At 58.1% G+C, this 22,650-nt stretch overlaps 1 protein-coding gene across 1 annotated transcript; it reads right to left on the bottom strand.

Annotated features, from left to right (window-relative positions):
* Positions 1-708: 708 nt before the first annotated feature.
* SLC28A1 (solute carrier family 28 member 1) lies at positions 709-21,516 on the bottom strand. The gene is made up of 19 exons (XM_055141071.1): positions 20,198-21,516; positions 19,984-20,042; positions 16,109-16,205; positions 15,724-15,794; positions 14,657-14,748; positions 13,569-13,752; positions 12,788-12,929; positions 12,297-12,410; positions 12,107-12,184; positions 8,898-8,978; positions 8,364-8,444; positions 7,485-7,610; positions 5,931-6,061; positions 4,794-4,962; positions 4,507-4,704; positions 2,881-2,962; positions 2,202-2,300; positions 2,015-2,126; positions 709-1,914 (listed from the first exon to the last, which is right to left on the bottom strand). Exons 3-19 carry the CDS (start codon positions 16,187-16,189, stop codon positions 1,842-1,844), a joined length of 1,914 nt encoding a protein of 637 aa, XP_054997046.1. The 5' UTR covers positions 16,190-16,205; positions 19,984-20,042; positions 20,198-21,516; the 3' UTR covers positions 709-1,841.
* Between the last annotated feature and the right edge of the window lie 1,134 nt (positions 21,517-22,650).

Genomic DNA, 22,650 nt, shown 5'->3' with positions numbered 1-22,650 from the left:
CAAGAAGCCCCGCCGTGAACAACTGTAAACCACAGTGCTGAAAATAAAATAAAAACACTTTCAATAAAATGAAAATAATGTCTGTAACTTGTAGTGTGTCTCTGAAGGTCGGCAGGCATGAACTGACATCTGGGACTGAGGATGTACCTGGAGTTGCTAAACCGATTCTCTGGCAGGGTGCGCAGATGGTTTGTGTTTTTCCTTACAGGCAGAGTGGCATCCGAGCATCATTTAATGGTAGCATAATTGAACCCTCAAACTTCATGGAGTATTAAAGTCCAGGAATTAAACCAGCTAACCGGCCAGGCAGGCTCTGTGCATGCTCCCACCCCCACCCCACTTCTTTGGTTGAGTGGGAGGGAGCAGAGAGGAAGGGGGGTAATGCAGACCCTAGTATGGAATTTGGGGGGGCTTTCTGCTTTTCTTTTCCCTTTTTCAGGTGTGATTATTTTATTCCTGCATCCAAACAGATCATAGAAACTGTTTATAAAACTGTTTCTCTCAGGACTGGAGCCGTAATACACTGACTTACACGCAGCTGACCCGGGGTCGATCCCCAGCATCCCATATGGTCCCCAGAGCCATGCCAGGAGTCAGCCCTGAGCACCACCTGGTGTGGTTCAAAAACAAACAAAACCTTGTTTACCTGCAGTGTCAGGTGGCACTTTCCATCCTCTGCACCAAACAGAAATCCACCTTAGTAAGTTCACAAAGTGAATCTGATTATTTTGCATAGTTTTTATTTGTTAAGTTTTGGTTTGGAGGCCACACCCAGCAGTGCTCAGGGCTGACTCCTGGCTCTGTGCTCAGGAATCACTCCTGGTGGGGCTCAGGGGACCATCTGCGGGTGCTGGGGGTCGAACCCGGGTCAGCTGGCTTAGGCAAGTTCCAATCAGGCCAGATACTGCATCATCCCGGCTTGGAACCTCCGTGACGTGCTCCAGAGTGTACCGGTTCCACCAAAAACCATAGCAGGTCCTTGCCCTGTGGCCTCAACGCTGCCCCTCCAGGCAGGCGCACAGCACTGGGGGCTCCTGGGGGCTATAGATGAGGCCAGCAGCCCACAGGCCCCCATGGCTGTTCCCAGCTTCAAGGCTGCAGAGAGCACCCACTCAATTCCTTGGCATCAATGATGCACCGGCTCACTCGAGTGGATGCCACAGTCTGAGGGCCTGAGAAAGAGGCCCCATCAAACACGTTTCTTCTTGTTTGCTTCCTGCTTTGCGGCCACATCTGGCAATCCTGGGGATTGACTCCTGGCTCTGCACTCAGGAACCACTCCCAGCGGGCTGGGGGGGTGGCCCTATGGGATGTTGGAGATCCAACCTGGGTCGGCCACATGCAAGGCAAGCGCCCTCCCCGCTGTGCTGTCTCTCCAGCCCTCAAACACGTTTCTTAGGGTGAAATGAGTCTAGAAAATGTCTCACAGCATCCGTAGCAAAACAACAACAAAGCCAAAGCACCTGCCTAACTTTATTAGGTCTGGGGGTCCCCAAACCCAGCACATTGTGGAACCCCCTAGAATCACCAGTGGGGAGGATTAGGGGGTGTCCAGTGTCCAGGGGGCTCTCCAGGAGTAACTGTCCATAAGAATGAAAGTCACAGCAAACCCCAGAGTCCCAGAGATGGGTGAGCCTAATAGAAGGGGGAAAGAGAGGACCAGCGGGCGGTGGGGTAGGGGTCCTGGGGCCACCAGGTATAAGGGGAGAGAGGAGGTTAGGGGACCTGGAGATTCCCCCTCGGGGGAGCTGACCTGGGGGGCTCATGAGGCACCCTCACCCCCTGCTGCCCATCCATCACCCCCTCAGGACCTGTGACAGAGGGTCCTGCACAGGAGGCCGTCACCCGCACAGCGTGTGATTGTAGAAGTTACAGCAGCTGGACAGGGCGGCGGGGCCCAGGGCTGGGCCAGTGCTGCAAAGAAGTGAGGCTGTGATGCGCACGCCAGGCCCAGCGCCAGGGACACGGGGATGCTGCTGCCACCCCCTGCACCCCCTTCCCGCCCCCTGCTCACCCCTGGAACTGTTCCTGGCAGCACAGGTAGAGCTCGTAGCTGGCATTGCTCACAGTGGTGTTCAGCAGGGACGCGCAGTCCACCACGGGGTCCCTGGGCATGTAGAGGATGCCTGGGCGGGGACACAGCCAGGCCTCAGGTGGGGTCTGTGCCCACAGACCCCTGGCCCCACCCCACCTGCACTCACCTGCCACACAAGCATTAACCAGGGACACGCAGGCCCCTGTGAGGAGCGCCCGCAGCACGATCCCCGAGAAGTCGCCCTTCCGATGGGGCGCCATGGATGCTGCAGGGGACACGTGGGCTCAGGCTAGATCCCTGCCTGCCTCTGGGCAGCCTGATGCCCCAGGCAGGGGTGGTGCTTAGAGCTCTCCTAGCGGGTCCTGGGTGAGCCCCCACCCCCACAGGTCTCCGTGGCCCACCAGAGGCCACAGAGGAAACGTGTGCAGGTCTGGAGTTGGGCCATCCCAATGATCTCAGCCATCAGCTGCTGGGGTGACCGGAGCCCCCATTCTGGGGCAGTGTGAGGAGGAGCTGAGAGCTTGGGGGTACGTCCTCTGGAGGCCCCCCAGGCCTGCCCGGCCCCATGCAGTGGGAACAGCAGGCCAGAGTGTCAGGACAGGCCAGCAGTGGTCGGCAGTGGCCCCACGCCCACCCCCCACGCAGGCCAAGGTGTATACACAGGGACCACCCAGGCACGGCCAGGAAACCATCGGCTGGGGGAATGCCTCAACCATGTGGTTAGAGCTGGCCGTGGACAAGTGGGCCAACTGAGGCATGTTGGAATTTGGGCCCCAGGAAGCGGCTCCAGGGCTCAGACCAGCATCTCTGACCTCCGAGGTGCCGAGAAGCGCCCCAGGACTCACTCAGGCCTCCTAGCATGATCCCGATGGAGCTGAAGTTGGCGAATCCACAGAGGGCAAAGGTGGTGAGTGTCTCCGCTCTCACCTAGGAGGTGACACCAAGTCAGGAGGACCCTCGGCTCTGCCCCCGCCACAGCATTCCCGAGAGGAAATTTTTGACTAGAGATCATCAGGGAAGTCACACAAAGGAAAAGGTGGGTGTGGACCTGTTGTGTGAAAGTGCGTGTAAAGTGATTGGCACTGGCGGGGGTGGGGGGTGCAAAAAACAGGGCGAGGTGTGCATAGGGACACGGGGAGGGGGAACAGGTGAACCGGGGTTTTCAGAGCTGCGTCCTGCCAGCTTCTAGAACATCAAAGTGATACAGCCAGAAAGACTCGCTTCACCTCAATCCAGTTCTAACCAGGTAATTCCAAACCCACCAGGTGCTTCTCAACCCCAGGACCTTTTCACATCCTGCTTTCTCAACCCAAAGGTTTGCCCACCCCTGTCTTGTCTCTCCTGTCATGGCTCCCAAACGCTGATGCTCCGAGCCCATCTCTGAACATGAGCTTTAGCACTGGGGCTATCCCAGTTTTGTTTTTTAACAGAGTGTATTCCTTTACCACTGAAAACATAAATTGTTTGGGCTGGAAAGACAGTACAGCAGCCAGCTTGGGTTTAATACGAAGCCCCCTGAGACCAACAGGAGTAATTCCTGAGTGCAGTCAGGAGTCGGCCCTGAACATCATCGGGTGCAGCCAAAAAGAACAAGACAAAGAAAGCGTTAGAGAAGGGCCAGACAAGAGCTCAGCCACCTGGTGCCCGCTGTCATTGTGGGAGGCCTGGGATCCATCCCAGCTTCCCTGGCATCCCCAGGGGAAACCCCCCACCCCCACACACACTGAGCTGAGACCAGTGCCTCAAGCATCACCCCTGTAGCTCCAAAGTTAAAAAATAAAATAAAATTAATTAATTAAAAGACAACAACTAAATCTCTGGAGCTGAGCGTGCCCCGGGGCAGAGCCGCCTGTGCCCAGGTTCCAGGGCTCCCCACATGTAGGAGGGGTCCAGGGAACAGCCCAGAGGAGGGATCAGTTCGAGTTCAGAGAACAGCCCGGCGTCGGGGTGGGGGAGGCGTATGGAGAGCACAGGGGCAAATCACAACCACTCAGGCGGGAGCATGTGCCTGCACAGTCGGGATGGACCGTGAGGGACACACACTGCCCTGTGCCCCGTCCAGGAACCGCCACCCCGGCCCCGACTCCCTGGGATGCATTTCCCTTGCAGGCGTCCAACCCAGGTTGGGTCCCTGGTGTCCCACAGGGCACCCTGAGCCCTGTCAGGTGTGATCTCTGAGCACAGAGTCAGGAGTCAGTCCTGAGCACCACCTGTGGCCCCAAAATAAAAACCAACAGAGAACTTCAACAGAGCAGCCCCCCACCAATGAGATCAGGCAGCCCAGCTGTGAGCAAACCGTCCCCCCTTTCTCCAGTCCTGGCTCCTGGACTATCCCAGGGATCCTTGGGAGTCATGGCAGGAATCACCCGGGCCGATGGCTGTTGCCCAGCTCTGGCCCAATGAGCATGGGGGAGCCGACATTGGCAGGAGGACACCTGGCTGGGCTCCCCTGGGAACAGACGGGCACTCACTGAGATCCACTGCTTCTTGCCGTCGATCCACTCCTCCATCCCTGCCAGGCGGCGGTCCTTGTACACAGAGAGCTCCTGGTAGGCCACAAACTCGTTCAGAAACAGCTTCATGCCCAGGAGCTCGGCCACCACCGGGCAGTCCTCCCAGGTCACGCCCAGCAGGAAGGCCACAGGCCGCAGGATGTAGGAGCAGAGGAGCTGGGGGTGTAAGTGAGGACACTGCTGCCACCGGGCCCTGAGGGGTCTCCCTGACCTCCCTGGGCTGCATCCCCCTCAACAGGCCAGACCTGGAAACTGAGGCCCTCCACATCCACCATGCCTCCCAGCCAGGCCAGGGCGGCGTTGATGAAGGCCAGCACGGCCAGGAAGGCGATCAGATTGGCTGCAATATTGGCCACCACCTTCACGGAGATGGCAGCCCCGCTGCTGGCGGCTTCCAGAAGGTTCTGAGCATCCCTGTGGGTGAGACGGGCAGCTCCTGTCATGGGTCTATCCAAGCCACAGCACCTACGGGCTGGACAGCGTCCTGCTTCTCTCTCCGAGCCCGGAGAAGGGGGAGCTGGCCCGAGCAACAGGGACCCCAACTTCTAGCAAAGGTGCAAGCCAGTTGCCATAGAAGCTCTGGGTTTATACAGGAAACTGGTCCTGATTCAGACACTGCAAATGTAGAATATACTCCAGACATCGGAGGTCTAGTGCCAAAAGAAAATGCCACACCAGCAGTGCTCAGGGCCTGCTCTGCACTCAAGGAACCATCTATGGTACTTTGCCTTTGGGTGGGGGGTTGAACCAGGGCTGTCAGGCACTCCAGCTGAACAGGCATATTTCTTATGAATAATTGTTCATGTTGAGGCCAGAGCAATAGGACAGCAGTGAGGGCGTTTGCCTTGCATGCAAGTAGAACCAGGTTTGATCCTGGCATCCCCTACGGTTCCCTGAGTACCGCCAGGAGTAGTTCCTGAGTGCAGAGCCAGGAGTAACCCCCGAGCATCGCCAGGTGTGGCTCCCAAACAAAACTAATATGAATAATAATTGTTGGTGTTGCCCCCTGATTGAACCAGCCATACGGTGCTGCTAGCGGTCTGACTCCAATTCTCCTTTTAGACCGGCTGGCCTGACGTGGATGAGCGGGTAGACACCCCCAGGAAATGGTGAGGTTAGGATTTCACACTGCACCCTTCAGCCCAGCTGTGAAGGAAGGTGTGAAGAAAGGTCACAGGGCTGCTGGGACGCCGTGAGGAAGTGTCAAGGGGGTGCTGTGCAGTGTCCACAGCTGGTAGCACCCCAGCCCGTCTCCTGCCCTGCCCTGGCCGGTTTCTGCGCTCAGTCTGCGGGTGAGAGTGAGAACTGGCACATCAGCTCCTGATGGCCAGGGTAGGGCCGTGACGGGCAGGACCACAGGCCCCCCAGCCGCACTGGCTCACCCGTAGCTCAGCTTCACGCCTTCCTGGCTTCTGAACTTGGATTCCTCCACCTCGGGGTAGACCAACTTGGACAGGGCCAGGGCGCAGGGCGCTGCCATGACGGAGGCTGCGATCAGAGACGTGGGGTCGATCTGCAGGGCAGTGAGGACAGGCTGAGGGGCCCAGCCGCCCTGGAGGGCTGGCAATGGGGAGATCATGCCTCCCCCAGCCCGTTTGACAGCCGAGGGAACAGACCCCCCAACACAGCAGATCCAGGACATAGTGTTTATGGGGGCTGGTTTGAGGGTTCTAGGCTGGCTGCAGCTGGGACGGGGGCTGTGACAGTGTCCACCCCCCCACCCCCCCATACAAGGCAGCTGAACCCTAGCAGGGCTGGGCAGCAGAGGGTTAGGGGACCCTGTGGGCATGTCGCCCTCTAGAGGACGCCTGAGTTACTATGGGACACAAGGGTGCTCTCCCCCTCCTGCCCCTGGCTGAGCCAGCTCCTCCCTCAGCACCCCGTCCTCTGGCCGTGTCGATCTCCTGAAGGGCTCCCAGAAAGAGACAGGGAACCACCTGCACCCCTGGGACCCTCCCTTGCAGAACTGCACCTCATGGAAGCCACTCCCCCCGCCCGCCCATTTCCCACACTGCTGCTCTCCTAGCGGGTAAGTACCCAACAGGCACACTCAGTGCTATGTGGATGGCCATGAGCAGAGACAGGACGGTCAGTGGTCAGCGAGGCCTCTGGGGAAGGAGCAGGTAACCATGATAATGAGAAAAAACAGGCAGAAATCACACCAAGGGTTCAAATGACAGATGCCATGAGTCTCTCCTGGCTTGGGGGACCCAGGCTAGGTCCTTTGCCTTCTGCCCCCATTGGTGTTTCTCTCAATGCCCGGAGTGGGTGATTCCGCCCCCCTAAACACTATTGGGTACCATCCAAAGAACAAAAGATCAATTTAATGATTTCAGTCAATCCCGATACATCCAAAATATGTACTTCTCCACTCATTGATATTAAACTTAATATTCCTTTTATTTTTCTGATTTGTTTGGGGGTTTGGGGCCACATCTGGCAGTGCTCAAGGGTTATCTGGCTCTGCACCCAGGAATCACTCCTGGCTGTACTTATGGGATGCCAGGAATCAAACCCAGGCCAGCCGCATGCAAGGCAAGTGTCTCACCTGCTGTGCTCTCTCTGGTGCAATAAATTCATCCCCCCACCACCTTACTAAGCAAGTCACCATACTTTAAGGGCTCAGTGTTGGCGGGGGAGAGAAGCCCGGATTTTATAAATAAAAGGGGTGCAGAGTAAACAGAGCAGGAAGTTGGGCAACAAGAGAGGACTGAGGAGAGAGTGCAAGGAACCTTTCTGGAATTACACTAGGAGTGGCTGTCCAGAGGCGGCTCTAGAGGGCCAAGAGGTAGGGACTTGCAGTGGTGGCTGGAAGGCAGCAGGGGGCAAGCGAGAGCTTCTGTGGATTCCAATGAGGGCTGATTGAGGCTGCAGGGAGGGAGGGACCCCAAAAGATGGGCTTCGGGGTGTCCACCAGCAAAGGAACATGCCCTTACCCCAAAGGAGATGTAGGCGCCCAGCAGGCTGCCCGCGATGGTGGAGTAGCCGCCGGTCATGACCACGTGCAGCTCGGACAGAGTCATGTCCGCCAGGTAGGGCCGGATCAGCAGGGGCGCCTCCGTCTGCAGAGGGGACAGGGCCCGAGCTGGCTGGCCCTCCCCACCGTCCAAGGGAGCCAAGAGAGAGTCGGGGCGTGTCAGAGAGAAGCTCACGCAGGGGCACTGGCCATGCCATGCTCCCATCCAGGAGAGGGTGGGGGCCCGGGGGTGGCGGGGGAGGGGTCCTTCAGGAATCTCTGAGGGAGAGTCCTGGGGGATCTTTACAAGGGAGTGATCAGGAATGGCCACTGGAAGTGTCCGTTCCCGCCAAGTGACCAGTGGAGGCCCTGGGATCCACAGCTGGCTGGGGGTCCCGAGGGTGGAGCCCTGCTGGAAGCAGGGAGAACCAGCAGGAGGTGAGGTGGGGTCCAGGTTCCAGGCACCGAATTTCTTGTTTCTGGGCACTTGATCACCCCCAGCCTGAACTCCCATCTCCCTGGTGGCCTCACTATAGTGCTTGAGTCTCTAAGCCGGAATTTCCCCAGATTGGGGAGGCCCCCAAAAGGGCATGGGGACAATCCAGGGGGCGGCGGTCCCCTTGAGTACAATTGGGGCTGCTTTCTGCTTCTGGCTTAAAGAAAGTGGACCTCCCTCCTCGGAGCGGCGGGCGACTTTTCTTTCTAAGTCAAGGACTGTCACCAAACGGCTCCGGGCCCTGCTCCAAGCTGGCAGGGAGGCCTCAGGACAGAGCAAGCCCAGCAGAGCCACCCAGCAGGCGTGTTCCCCGTGCAGCACCCTTGGTGATCCCCCCGAGATAGCTCCAGGCGCAGCACCCACCTGGCTCACAAAGATGTTCCCGGCCACACTCAGGGTCTCCGTGGCGGTGGTGTCCATGGTCACCTGCATCACCCAGGCAATCTGCAGGCAAGCAGCAACCCCGGAGCCAGGAGTGGGGCATGAGTACCCCCAATCTCCCAACCCCTCCCCAGAAACATCCCCTCAGGCCCCTCCAATAGAGTGTGTGTGTGGGGGGGGGGGGTCTCCACCATTCCAACCCTCTGGGAGTGTGTCCACACCTGGGCAGGCCTGTGCAGGCTCCAAGACGTGTGCCCACCACTTTTGACTCTGTCTCACCCAACAGCCAGCCCAGATGCCCCAGATTCTTCCACCACCCAGGGGTCCTTTTTCTACCGATGCACATCAGGAACGGGAGTTTTGCAGGGAGAGCTTGGGGGAGGGGATTCTGGGGTGTCATGGGGTCCAGGAGGAGGATGTTGGGGACCCTGGTCCCTGTGGGAGGGGGCAGCAGGGGAGAAGGTGTGGGTCCCGGAGCGGGGCGGCCCAAGTGCCCGGGCGGCCGTGCAGACTCACCTTTAGGATGACCCACTGCATGAGGCCAACGTAGTAGAGCATCGACATGACACAGCTGAAGAAGACTATGATGGGCAGCACCTGACGGGCACAGGTGGCACTGAGGGGCCCCGCAGGCCAGCAGCCAAACCCCACAGGCTCCGGTGGGCCCCTGGGGTCTGTTCCCTTCAAAGTCTGACGTCCAAGCAGGACCCGACCACCCCTTGTTACGGCCACCTCTGTCCGGAAGGGGGTCCGGGGTGCATGCCGGGTCCACCCCTTCCCGAGCAGCGTCCCAGACTCTGGCCTTGACCTCGCTCCTGCGTGTGGCTGAGGCCGGGATCCCCCATTTGGTGGGTTCTCCTCCCACCCCTCGTCACTCTCCCTCCCAGTCCCCCACCGCCAGCCTGTCTGCACTCGGAGCGGGCTGCCCCCTGCCTCTGGTTTGAGGGAGTGGCCCCTACATGTGTGCCTGGGGGGCCAGCTCATCCTCTCCAGAGTGACAAAAGGACTAAGGCAGAACAAGCCCAGAAGGCCATCAGGATGGCCACCAAGGGACAAATGGCTGGGACAGGGGCACTGGCCCCAGTGCTCAGACACGCACGGGGGTGGCTCTATGTGTGGTCTCTGCCGTGGCCAGGCAAAGTCCCAAGACAGCACTGGCCCCAGGCAGGAACAGGCCTCGGGGTCAGTGGAGAGGAAGACTCACGCTGGAATGTTCTAGTTCCTGTTGTGTGATGGCAGGGAGGTGTGCAGACACAGTGGGGGAGCCCGGACAGTCCAGGGCAGAGGGAAAATGGGGCTCCCAGGCCACGGTCACGGGCGAGACCCAAGAGCCCGGGGCTTCTCGGCCCTTCTCCACAGCCCTCACTGTGGGCAGCTCCTCCGGGGCCCTGCTCGGCCAGAGCTCCAGACGGCGGGAGCCAGGGCAGGAGCCCCATCTGCGACTCAGGGGCCCGGCCATGCGGCCATGGCCATGAGAGAGGGGTAGACATGAGCCAGCCTCAGAGGAGTGGACAGGAGCGGTGAGGTTCGGGGGCGGGGACAGCCCCTGGGAGCAGCACAGGGCGCTGGAGTGTGGGGGGCTCCCTGGCACCTCCTAACCTGCAGGCCCTGCTGGAGGGCCCCCCAGAACCCCAGCAAAGCGACCTCAGAGCACAGAGGGGCCCAGTGCTGTAATTCCCATTCCTGGCCCTGCAGACAACTGCAGCCTCGTCCAGACACTAGAGCCCCGGCCATCCTGTGACCCCGCCTGGGGGACTGTCTACACACTCAGGGCTCCGCCAGGGAGGGCAGCTGGTCTGTGTCCCGTGGGGACCATCCTGGGGAGAAGGTGACCAGGAAAGGGGAGAGGTAGCCCAGCCGTGTGAGGGACAGTCCCGCCCTGGTCCCTGTGGTCCCCTGAGTGTGGGCACCAGAGGCGAGGGAATTGGGGACCCCAAGGCCACGGGGACGAAAGACCATCTCCACTTCCTGGTCAGGGTCCCGGTGGGTGACCTCTACCCCCTAACTTAAAAGAGAAGCTTCTAGCCCTCAAACTCCGAGATTCGCCCGGTGGCAGGTGGAGGGGTGGGTAGAAAAGCACCTTTTGGGCCCCCCTGCAGGTCCAGGACCTCACACGCGGTCAGTGGGGGGGCCTAAGAAACCGGCCTCTGAGAGCCAGGCAGGGCCCCAGCCTGAGACCCACTCTCTCCTCCCTGAAGGCCCAGCCCCAACTCCACAGCACACAGAGGGTCTCCTCCTGAGCACTGTCCCAGAGTCCACAGCCCAGCCCCGGGCCAGCAGACGGACAGACTCCCTAGAGCGGACCCTCCACCCTCTCCAGAGAGCTGAGGGGATGCAGTAAGGCAGACCCTGGCCCCCACCCAGAAGGACGTCACCCTGTCAGAGTCCCCTGGGAGGCCGCGTCCAGCCCATTGCTCCACACTCCCCTCTGCCCCCCTATGGCCCTCACTCAGCCACAGCCTAGCAGACAAGTCCCCGCAGCCCCCACAGTCAGTGCCTTGCCCACCCTTCCATTTGGGATTTTGTGAGATTTGGTTCTGCTGGCCTCTGGGGGTGGAGGAGGAGGGGGCCGGACACCCTCTCTGGAGCTGCAGCCCCCTTGCTGGCTGCCCTGAGTTCTCTCCAGAAGCCTTGAACCCAGCTCAGGCAGGAGCAGAGACAATTCCAGAGGCAGGAGGGTCAGGGGGACAGCCTGACCCAGGAGGGATGCACGACTGCTGGAGGCGCCAGCTGGGTGGGAAGTTTCTAGAACAGAGATGGTGCCAAGCTGCTGTGACTCATCGGGATGAGGTTCTGGGAGGTAGAGGCCATGTCAGCTGAGCTGGCTTGGAGGCCGGCATTTGGGGCCAGGGTTTGGAGGGGCAGGGGCCGAGGGGGCCTGGGGCGGAGCTCAGGCCCCCAGGAGTGAGGATCGATCGCCAGGGGCAGCTGGACTCCAGAAGGGCTGAGAGAGGCCCAAAGGCCTGGGGCTGGTCTCATGGGAGTCATGGCAAGAATGCCAAGAAAGTTCTGAAAGATTCCAGCTCTGTCCCCAAACCCAGCCCACCTTGGTCAGCAGCACATGTGTGTGTGGCGGGGGGGGAAGGGGGGTCATGTCATTCATGTACATGTGTGCAAGTGTGTACATCTGTGTGTCCTTGAGTGTGTGTTCATGTGTGTGCAAGATTATGTATGTGTACTCATGTGTGTGCTCATGTGTGTATATTTGTGTGTGCTTGTGTGTGTGCTCGTGTGTGCTCATGTATGTATATTTGTGTGTGCTCGTGTTTGTGTGCTCATGTGTGTATTCATGTGTGTGCTTGTGTATGTGTGCTTGTGTATTTGTGCAGGCTCATGTGTGTGTGTGTGAGTGTGCTTTTGTGTATGTGAGTGCGTTCATGTGCATCTTGCATGAGGCACAGGGACAGCAGGACTCAGGGTGTGATCTGTCACTCTGCAGGGGGCTCTGGGGCCCAACAGCATCAGTCTGATGGCATCAGTCTGAGCCTTTCCCCGTCAGGCCTGTTGCTAAGCGGTCCTGGTGCACCCAGGAAGGACAAGGTCCCCCGGGGTCAGGATGCTGGGACACGCGGAGGCCCCATCACAAGCCCCGTCTCCTGCTTGCCCTGTTCTCTGGACAGCACCATCCCCCTCCGCGACTGGGCACTGTGATCCTGCTCCAGCCCGATGCCCACACTGCATGCTGCTGCCCAGGCCTGTGACAGAGGGGGCAGGAAGGGGCTCACCTGAAAGGCAAAGACGTCCTTGACCAGAGCTTCCCCGAACACGAAGCTGGAGCCCGCCTCGGTGTAGCTCAGGAAAACCTGCAGGAGACAAGCGTGCCGGCCCTCCAGGCTGGGTCTGAGCTGCAGGCCAGCACCCAGCCCCTCTCTGGGGCCCCACCCACTGGCTCCTCCTCTGGACCCCGGGGCCCACCTGGATCTGGTCACCCAGCCATCGGAAGGCGACAAATCCTGGTTCTGTTCTGATGACAAAAAGCCCAAGTGCAAACTGCAGGCCAAGGCCCCAGAACACGGCCCGCCAGGACACCTGTCAGAAGAAGCACCGTCACCCGTGTCTGGGGCTGTCCAGGGGCGGGGCGGGGGCTATCCAGGGTCCCCCCCCGCCCCCCCCCCCCGCCAGCATGGCCGTCCACAGGCTGAGCTCAGCTAGGCCCTGGGTTACTCTCTCAGGGTCATAAAAGGCTACACTGGTACCGGCTGTACTGGGAGTGTCCTGTGTGGAAAGGTGCCAGCTAGGAGGTTGGAGACTGGCCGGCTATGCGGCCTGGCCAGCTGTGTGTCCTGTAGCCATGTATCCTGGGTCTGTGTGTCCTGCCATTCGAGGCCCGGGTGCCCTCCCGCTCCCCACCTTCCCCATGGGGGCTCCCGGCAGTCCAGGTCTCGGGAGACGAGACCCCCACTCACTGCCTGGTGCTGCTTGGAGCAGGCGAACAGGAAGCCCACGAAGACACAGAGCCCCCCGAAGGACACCAGCTGCTGGGGGCGCTGCGCGGTGTCCAGTGCCAGCCATAGGACCAGGCCCAGGAAGGCGGCAAGGGCCAGGGCTCTGCAGGGGACCAGAAGCCGTCCCCTCAGTACCTGCCCTCCCTGGACGCCAGATTGCTCTGAGCAAACACAGGCGCCCGTGGAGGTCACAAGCGCGTGTTTGGGGGCAACACCTAGGTAGACGCTGCACAAGAAGGGAGGGGGCGCCCCAGCCACGGCCCTCCTCTCCGCCCATGTGGTGGCCCTGGCCCGGCCAGCCTGCACGCGGCTGCAGAGTGGCCCTGTCGGGTCAGGGCACAGGCAGTGGACTGAGGTTCCCACTCCCGCTCCCACTTTGGGATGCACTAAGACGCCCCCTGAAATCTGGGTCTGGACCTGCTGCCCAGGGACCCAGTGGGCCCCGGGCAAATGCCCCAGGGCTACGTGCCCCTGGAGGGAGAGTCCCCTGAGGCTGGACAGTGCCCACGGCCCATGGGAGATGGTGGGCAGCAGGGACCCTGGCCTCCCCCTCGGGAGGTTTGGGCACTGCCGGGGGCCTGAAATTGGGACACAGGGGCACCCCGAAATGGGTAGCTGCCACCGAGAGAGAGGCTGACTCAGGACGGCCAGCACACACCAGGCAAACACGGGGGACCACCTCTGTGCCGGGCCTGACCCAGAGGCCCCAGTCGGCCCCGCCCTGAGGCTGCCGCTCACTCACCTCTTCAGCCAGAGGGTCAGGCGGGGCCGGGCCAGGGGCTCCAGGAGCCTCTGCAGCTTTGGAGCCAGCAGCGGCTGGAGCAGGCTCTGGGCCAGGAAGAACAGGACCACACAGGTGAGGATGAAGAGCGCCAGGGCCCGCTGGAAGTTCAGGAGGCAGGCTACCAGCAGGAAGGCCACAAAGGCTGGACAGGCGGGGGCAGAGAGGGGTCAGCCACAAGCAGGCGAGGGGATGAGGAGGGGTGGGTCAGCCCTGAGCAGGCAAGGGGATGAGGGGTGGGTCAGCCCCAAGCAGGCAAGGGGATGAGGCATGGGTCAGCCCTGAGCAGGAGAGGGGATGAGGGGTGGGTCAGCCCCAAGCAGGCAAGGGGATGAGGGGTGAGTCAGCCCTGAGCAGGGCATGGGGAAGGGGGATCAACCCTGGGCAGGTGGGAGATGAAAAGAGGAGTCAGCTCTGGGCAGCTGGGGGGACATGAGAGGGGTCACTGCTGAGGAGCTGTACCACCCGCATGGTCATCAGGGCTCAGGCCTGGGAAACCCTGTGTCCTGGGGGGCCCTAACTTCCTGCCCCCACACCTGCCCATCTACCCTGCTGCCTCTCGTGCAGCCCAGTGTAAGAGTGACTGTGATACATGCCTGTCTGAACCCTGCCCTGAGGCAGACCAGTCCCAGATGACCTGTAACCCCTACCCCCTCTTCTAGAACTTTACCCTGGGCCCCTCCAGCCAGTCTATCAGCTCTCTGCCCACACCCTGAGCTTTCACCTTTGCTCCTGTGCTTCCTCCACTTGGGGTACCTTCCCTATTGACCTGCCCCTCCCTCTCATAGGCATGCTCAGTCTAGAAGACCCAAATGCTACCTCCTCCTGGCAGCCCTCCTTGATCACTCCCACCCTCCCTGGGATTCCCAGCAGGCTGGCTATATCAAGAGAGAAAGAGGTGTGTTCCCCTCTCCCTCACCCACTGGAAAGAGTCTTGGGGACAAGATCTGGGGATCTGAGCTGGCTCTTGGTCCCCATCGACAATTTGCTGATGCTAAAAGGTGGAGTAGGGGTGTGGTGTGAGGCGGGCGGTGAGCCCGGGGGCTCACCGGTGCAGGCCAGGCCCCTGCAGATCCATCTCCAGAGCTGCGAGTGCTCCCTGCAGAAGCGTCGGAGCCTCTGGGCTGGCTGCAGGCTCCTCCTGGGGACGGTGGTTGACAGGGTCAGCCTGGCCTGAAGCTGCAGAGCTGATGGCACCCCCAGCCCAGCTGCCTCAAGCCCTCCCACCCTGGGCATCAGCCCCAAGTCGGAAGGTCCAAGGGGACCAGCACCCGGCCAGGTGCGAGGTGCAGGAGCCGCCCCGCTGCCCCGCACCTTGCACTGCAAGATCGAGTCCCTCCTGCGGGCCCCAGCCCTCCCATCGGCTGCACTCCTGCACCCCACCTCCTACAACTTCAGGCCTGAGAGCGCTGAGGATCCTCAAATCTGCCCCTGGGGTAGAAGGCAGCTGAGGGGCGGGAATCCCCGCAGCCCAGCCTGAGCAGCCAGGATGCAACTGGGGGTAGAAGCCTCTGGCCACTGGGTTCAATCCCCAGCACCCTACAGGATGCCCCAAGCCCGCCAAGAATGAGCCCTGAGCACAGAACCAGGAGTAAGCTCTGAGCACCTCCATGGCCGCATCTTCTCGGCTGAAAGTGGCCCAAAATCAAGGGGAAAAAAAAAAAGAAAGAAAAAAGGAAAATAAAAGAAAGAATAAATATTTGGGGTTGGAGTGATAGCACAGCAGGGAAGGTGTTTGCCTTGCATGCACCCAACCTGGGTTCGATTCCCAGCATTCTGTAAGGGTCCCCTGAGCACCACCCGAAGTAATTCCTGAATATAGAGGCAGGAGTAACCCCTGAGCATTGCCGGGTGTGACCCAAAAGTTAAAAAAAAAAAGGATAAATATTTGGGGGCTGGAGCGATAGGACAGCGGGGAGGGCATTTGCCTCCTTGCACACAGCTGACCCAGGTTCAATCCCGGCATCCCATCCCATATGGCCCCCAAAGTACCGCCAGGAGTGATCTCTGAGCACAGAGCCAGGAGTCAGCCCGAAGTACCGCCAGATGTGACCCAAAAACAAACAAACAAACAAAAAAGAAGCCCCTGGCCAGCCCCCCACCCCCTCACCCCTACCATCCTGAAGGGCGCTCCAGGGGGTCAGCAGTCCAGCTGTGCCCTCTCTCAGTGGGGTCCCGGCCTTCCTCCTAGAGAGACAGACCATCAGGAACATCCCCTGTGGGCTGCCCGTGGGCAGTGGTCGCGTTTCTCGGGGTGGTGGGAGATGGCGCCCCATTCCCTGGGCCTTGCCTGGGGCGGCCTGGAACCTGCCTGAGCCCCGCCCTCCGCTGCCCCTTCTCATCCCCCAATCTCACTGCACCAGGCCCTCCCACGCACGGTGGCCACGTGCAGTCGGTGCCAAGCTGGCCGTGAGGGGAGCGAGGGGGCCGCAGGGTGTGCGGTCGGCCCTAAGAGTGCAAAGGAGGTGGTCACGATGGACAGGGCAGGCAAGGGGTCAGACCAGACTCCGCAGGGACACAGCATCCGGGTTCTTGAAGCTGAGTGAGAAGGAATCTGAGCCTTGGGGCCGGGCCTCCTCCATGGCCGTGTATTTTCAGCTGAAAGAGAGTCGGGGCTGAGAGGCGGCAGGACCAGGCCCTGGGGTGGACAGGGGGCAAGGGGGGCACTCCTCCTGCAGAGACACCCCTGCCTTCCCAAGCCCCCGCACGATGGAAGAGGCCCTGTTCTTCCTTGCTCTCTCTGTTGGACCAAGAGGCACATCTGTCCACTTCCCAGAGGCCGGGTAGAAACCGGGTGATTCCTGGCCAGCACGAGAGCAGGGACATAATGCACCTGTGTGGTCCTGAAGCTGGCGCTTCATCATGCCCTGCAACTGGCTGGAAGTGTGGTCGCTGAGTCAGCCTGACCATCCTCCCTGCCCTGAAGCTGAACCTGAAGCCAGCCCTTCCCCGACTCCTCACACGGTCACTGTCGCTCTGGTTCTGTTGAGGGGCCAACGCCCCACTCTAAATAAGTTCCTGACACCCCCATTCCGTCTCTCCTGCACACCTCTTCCCTTCTTGCCTTTCCCCTGGGGGGTAACAGACTCATAAACTCGTTGAGTTGATATACCATAAACATGCACAGGCACGAGACAGAGAGAGAGAGAGAGAGAGAGAGAGAGAGAGAGAGAGAGAGAGAGAGAGAGAGAGAGAGAGAGGGAGAGAGAGAGAGAGAGAGAGAGGGAGGGAGATACTCCCGAGCACGCCCCAGGGGGCACGAAGCTGCAGTGATGATCTTGAATGAAGTGGTTTGATGCATCTGGCCAGGGCAGGGTCCCCCCTCGGGAGGCCCGAGCCACCCAGGGCTCCCTTCTCAGCTTATGCAGTGCCATCCGTCTGACCATCCGTTCTCCCACACTTTCTGCTCCTGTGCCCACTTTGTCCGGTGTGCTGACCAGTGGCCTGGACAGGGCGGGACATTTCCTGCCCTGCTGACCAGCCCCTTTCCCTCGGCTTTTGACTCTTGGTTCCCCTCCCAGGATCGCCTCAGCAGAGCAGCTGTTTTTCTCCCGGCTGCCTCGGGAGAAGCCAGGCCCTCCCCGACTCACGCGTTTGCCGTGAACAAGCCACGCAGGATGCCTGAGCACGTTTCCACGGGCCCCAGCCGCTGCCAACCTGCTCGCCTTGGGCCTCTGCTCCAGATGGAAATTTCCCGGGCAGAGTCCAGAGCTGAGTAGGTTGGGCCTTCCAGCCAACTGTCCAGTGCTCTGTGATGCCAGGGTGGGGGCCTCAACTGCTCTCAGGGAAAGGAACACAGGGCACCTGCTCTCCACACTCCGTGGCCCCGCGCAGGCCCTCCTCTTCCAAGTGGTCACCTGTGTCAGACTCACCTTGCCGGCAGCCCCTGCCCAGGCTGCTTCTGCACTGGCTCTCTGTGCTATAATGATCCCACGTGTGTGTGTGTGTGTGTGTGTGTGTGTGTGTGTGTGAGTCTGTGCACCTGTGTGTATATGCATATGTGTTAGTGTGTGTGTGTGTGTTCTATATGGCTGTGTATCTATGTGGCTGTGTGCACACATATATGTGTGTATGTCTATATGGCTTTATGTCTGCATGTGTGTGCATGTATCCGTGCATGTGTGTGTGTCTATGCGGCTGTATGTGTGTGTATGCGCATGTGTGTGTTTATGTGGATGTGTTTGTGTGTATGTGTGTACATATAAATGGGTGTATGTGCATGTGTATGTGTCTATGTGACTGTATGTTTGTGCATGTGTGTCTTTGTGGCTGTTTGTGCATGTGTGTGCATGTCTGTGTACAATGCATGCATGTGTGTGTCTCTGTGGCTGTGTGTGTCTCTGGCTGTATGTGTGTGAGTGTATGAGTGTGTGTCTATGTGGCTGTGTTTCTGTGTGTGCGTGTGTACATGAGTGTGTGTGCATGTGTGAGTGTGTGTCTAATGGCTGTATGTGTGTGAGTGTATGCATGTGTGTCTGTGGCTGTATATGAGCATGTTGTGCATGTCTATGTGTCTGTGTGCTTGTGTGTGTGCATGTGTGTGCATGTACATGTGTGTTAGTGTGAGTATACGCATGTGTCTGAGTGTGTGCATGTATGTGCATGTGTATTATGTATATGTGCATGTGTGTGCATGTGCGTGACTGAGTGTATATGTGTTCATGTTGTATGAATGTGCACATGTATGTGTGTTTATGTGCGTATGCATGTGTGTTCGTGTTGTATGTGCACATGTACGTGTGTGTGCATGGGTGTGCGTGTGTGTGCCTGTGAGTGGGTGTGCACATGTTGTATGTGCATGTGTGTGTGTGTGTGTGTATCTGTGTGTGTGTGTGTGTGCTGAGAATCAACCCTCATACACACCAGCCTAGACTCTAGCACTGAGCTGCACCCCAGGGCCCTCGGCAATCAGGCATCTTGCTGCCATTTTGCCTTTTGTAGCTCTCTGTCCGAGCACCCTCTCCGGAGCCCGGACAACAAGGATGCCACATGTCTGCCCGTGCAGTCCACTGTTCTCCGAGCACCACAATCACTGCCTGGCCCTCCTGGCATTGGTTTGTTTTTTTCTTTTTAATCTCACACCTAAGCAAGTTGCAAGGTGACCGGGCGGGGCGGCTGCTCACTAAACATTAACCTCCCGGCCCTGCTACAGCCTTCAGAGACTGACCCTCAGGTCAACATCCTCCCTCCTGGGTGCAGAGGCCTTTGCTGGAGGCTTGGGCATCACTGCCTGGCTGAGGTTCCCCCTTTACAGCTTCCCGGGGAGTCACTGGCACCCTCAGCACCACACGTGGCCCTCGACGACACTGCAGATCCCCACTTCCCTTGGACAAGGGGCCCTGCAGACCAGTGGGGGGCGGGGGGACGGGGGGGGGCTGTGCCCTGGGGTGGGGCTCACATCCACCCTCTGCTGGAACAAGGGTGGCCATGACTGAACACCATGGCCCGGGGCCTGGGTGTCCCTTTCCTTCCGTCCCTCCTTGCCCCCTGCTGCCTGCACTCCCCCTCCATCTCTCCCCTTCTTGAAAACTTCCCTTGGGGTCAACCTCCTGCACCCCGCCTTCCAACAGGTCAGGAAGCAGACAGGAGGGCCAGAATCCCCTGGGGGTAGACCAAGGCAGAAACCTAGGGGGGCTGCTGTGGGACTCAGCACAAGCTGGCAGTGGGGAGAGATGCCAACTCCACCCCCAGCAACGCCGGTCATTCCGGTGTGGAACCTTCCCAGTGCCCGAACCCTGCCCCCCCATCTGTGGGGTGGGGTCCCCTTACCCATTGCGTCTCACTGTGCCCACCCCAGGGTTCCTGGATGCCAGGTGAGATCCCCCTAGACTTCTTTCCAAGGGGCCACAGTGCCCCTCCAGGCGCATCTGGTGAGAGCGGGTGATGCACCTGGAGACTTTGGGGCTGTCATCTCAGGCCGAAGCTCCCGCCTCCTTTTCATACCACCCTGGGAGGAAGTGGAGTGGCTAAAGGGAGAGTGTAAAGCTGAAAGGCTAATCAGGGGCCTTCCCCCAGGGGTATATTCACTATCTGGAAGCGAGATAAGGGACAGCACGGCGCCCCCAAAGTGGGGAGAGGAGCATGGTTTGCCAAACCATGGAGGCCACATGGCAGCCAGTGGCACCTCAGCATCAACCAGGCATGACTGTGAAACTGAGTGGGTGAAATGGGAGTGACCGGGCCGGTGCCCTAGGACAGCGGGGAGGCGCTTGTCTCACATGTAGCCAACCCGGGTTCCATCCCCGGCATCCCATAAGGTCACTGGAGTATCTCCAGGAGTGATTCCTGAGCACAGAGCCAGGATGTAACCCCTGAGCATCACTGGGGATTGATGCTCAACCAGAAAAAGAGAGAGAAAGAACATGGCAAAACCTACCCCTGCTCCTTTCCCATTCTGTAGACTGTCTTTGTATTTTGGCCATTGTTTCTCTTGAGCTGCAGAAGTTTCTTAATTTAAGATAGTCCCATTTTAAAACAATATGAACAGTCCTTCAAAAACTAGAAATTGAGCTTCCATATGACCCCGCAATACCACTTCTGGGAATATATCCCGAGGATGCAAAAAAGCACAGTAGAAATGACATCTGTACCTATATATTCATTGCAGCACTGTTCACAATAGCCAACATATGGAAACAACCCGAGTGCCCTAAAACAGAAGACTGGTTAAAGAAACTTTGGTACATCTACACAATGGAATACTATGCAGCTGTCAGGAGAGATGAAGTCATGCAATTTGCTTATAAAAAGATATACATGGAGAGTATCATGCTAAGTGAAATGAGTCAGAAAGAGAGGGACAGACATAGAGGGACTGCACTCATTTATGGAGTATAAAATAATATCACATGAGGCTGACACCCAAGAACAGTAGATACAAGGGCCAGGGGAATTGCCCCATAGCTGGAAGACTGTTTCATGAGCGCAGGGGAGAAGGCAGATGGAATAGAGAAGGGATCACTAAGAAAATGATGGCTGGAGGAACCAGCTGGGATGGGAGATGCATGCCGAAAGTAGATAATGGACCAAACATGATGACCTCTCAGTGTCTGTGCTGCAGGCTATAATGCCCAAAAGTAGAGAGAGAGTATGGGGAATATTGTCTGCCATAGAGGCAGGGGGAGGGTGGGAAAGGGGGGGTATACCCAGGATATTGGTGGTGGGGAATGTGCACTGGTGGAGGGATGGGTGTTTGATCATTGTGAGATTGTAACCCAAATATAAAAGCTTGTAACTATCTCACGGTGATTCAATAAAATTTAAAATAATAATAATAATAGTCCAATTTGTTTATCTCTATTTCCACTTGCTTGGTCAATGGCATTTTGTCCTTAAAAATACCTTTAGCTTCAATGTTGTAGGTGGTTTTGCCGACCTTGTCTTCAAAGTACCTTATGGATTCTGGTCTGATGTTGAGGTCTTTAATCCACTTTGATCTGATTTCTGTGCATGGTATTAGGTAGAGATCTGAGCCGCCCCCATTTTTTTTTTTGCATGTAGCTGTCCGGTTTTGCCAGCACCATTTGTTAAAAGAGGCTTTCCTTGCTCCACTTCACATTTCTTGCTCCCTTATCAAAGATTATATGATCATATACTTGAGGGTGTGTGTAAGGATATTCAACCCTATTCCACTGGTCTGTGGATCTGCTTTTGTTCCAATACCATGTTATTTTAATTATTACCACTTTCTAGTACAGTTTGAAGTTGGGGACGGTGATGCCTCCCATCTTTTTTTACCCAAGAATTGCTTTAGCTATTGGGGGGGGCTTGTTGTTCCATATGAATTTCAGGAGTGTTTGATCAATTTCTTTGAAGACTGTCATGGGTACCCTTATAGGGATTGCATTGAACCTGTATAATGCTTTGGGGAGTATTGCCATTTTGACCATGTTAATTCTCCCAATCCATGAGCTGGGATGTGTTTCCATTTCCTGTGTCCTCTTTTATTTCTTGAAGTAGCATTTTGTGTGGAGTATAAAGTAACATAATAGGAGAATAACACCTAAGGATAGTAGAGATAAAGGCCAGGAGAGTGGTCCCATGGCTTGGAAGCTGATTTTACGCGACAGGGAAAAGGCAGGTGAGATGGAGAAGAGACAACTAAGCAAATGATGGTTGGAGGGATCACTAGGGACGGTAGATGTGTGCTGAGTAGGCTGTGGACCAAACATGATGCTTAGTGCCTATGTTGCAAACCATAACACCCAAAAGGACAGAGAAAGAAGGAATGTGTCTGCCACAGAGGCAGAGGGTGGGAGGGGGAGGGGGTGGCGGGAGGGACACTGGGATCATTGGTGGTGGAGAATGGGCACTGGTGGAGGGATGGATACTCGAACATTGTTTGACTGAAACGTAATCATGAAAATTTGTAAGTCTGTAACTATCTCACGATGATTCATTAAAATAAAAATTAAATTAAATTAAAAATAAAAACTTACCCCAGCTCGCTGCCTGTGGGGAGGGAGTGGCTACAGGAAACAGGAGGGGACCCACGCCATTATAACCCCTCGTCCCACACAAATGAATACATCAAAGTTCACATGACACCCTCTCAGGTCGAGGGGGCTGGGGGGGTGCTGCAGAGTGAGATGGGGACTGGCCATAGGCAAGGCCTAAGGCCCTGGAGAGGGCAGGACAGGCCCCACCAAGGGAAAGGTGCTGTTAAGGAAGCGGGCAGGGTCGAGGAGGACATGGATAGTCCCTGGGCTCCCTGGGCCGTCCTCACCTTCCGACACCCTGGAGGACTTCGGAACTGAAGATTCGAATTATAAACATGAGTCATAAGTGCCACTTGCCACAGTCTATCAGAGAAGTTCATCGGACGTCCCTCGTCCGTCCTGCCTTTCCAGGGTACAGGACTTGGGCTGGCTGTGAGTTTTCACGGGTTTTTATGGGAGGGCACACCCAGTGGTGCTCAGGTGTAATCCCTGGCAGTGCCCAGAATAGAACCAGGGTCACTGGCATGCCAGGCCAGCGCCCTAACCCCTGCAACTGTCTCTCCAGCCCCTGCATGTGGAGTCTCTCTCACACACTCCCTTCTTCT

This window comes from Sorex araneus, chromosome 6 (assembly GCF_027595985.1).
Source record: "Sorex araneus isolate mSorAra2 chromosome 6, mSorAra2.pri, whole genome shotgun sequence".
NCBI classification, from domain to species: Eukaryota; Metazoa; Chordata; class Mammalia; order Eulipotyphla; family Soricidae; genus Sorex; species Sorex araneus.
The sequence above is the reverse complement of the archived record's forward strand: the minus strand, read 5'-3'. Positions and strand labels throughout refer to the sequence as shown.

What these genes read in the sequence shown, in the direction of transcription:
- SLC28A1 (XM_055141071.1), bottom strand. Translation starts at nt 16,189, where the DNA reads ATGGAGGAGGCCCGGCCCCAAGGCTCAGATTCCTTCTCACTCAGCTTC. An exon ending in GCTCCAAGCAGCACCAGGCA is followed by an intron (nt 12,411 to 12,787) that starts GTGAGTGGGGGT and finishes TTCTTCTGACAG; the next exon opens with GTGTCCTGGCGGGCCGTGTT. An exon ending in GATCATGCTAGGAGGCCTGA is followed by an intron (nt 2,301 to 2,880) that starts GTGAGTCCTGGG and finishes TGTCCCCTGCAG; the next exon opens with CATCCATGGCGCCCCATCGG.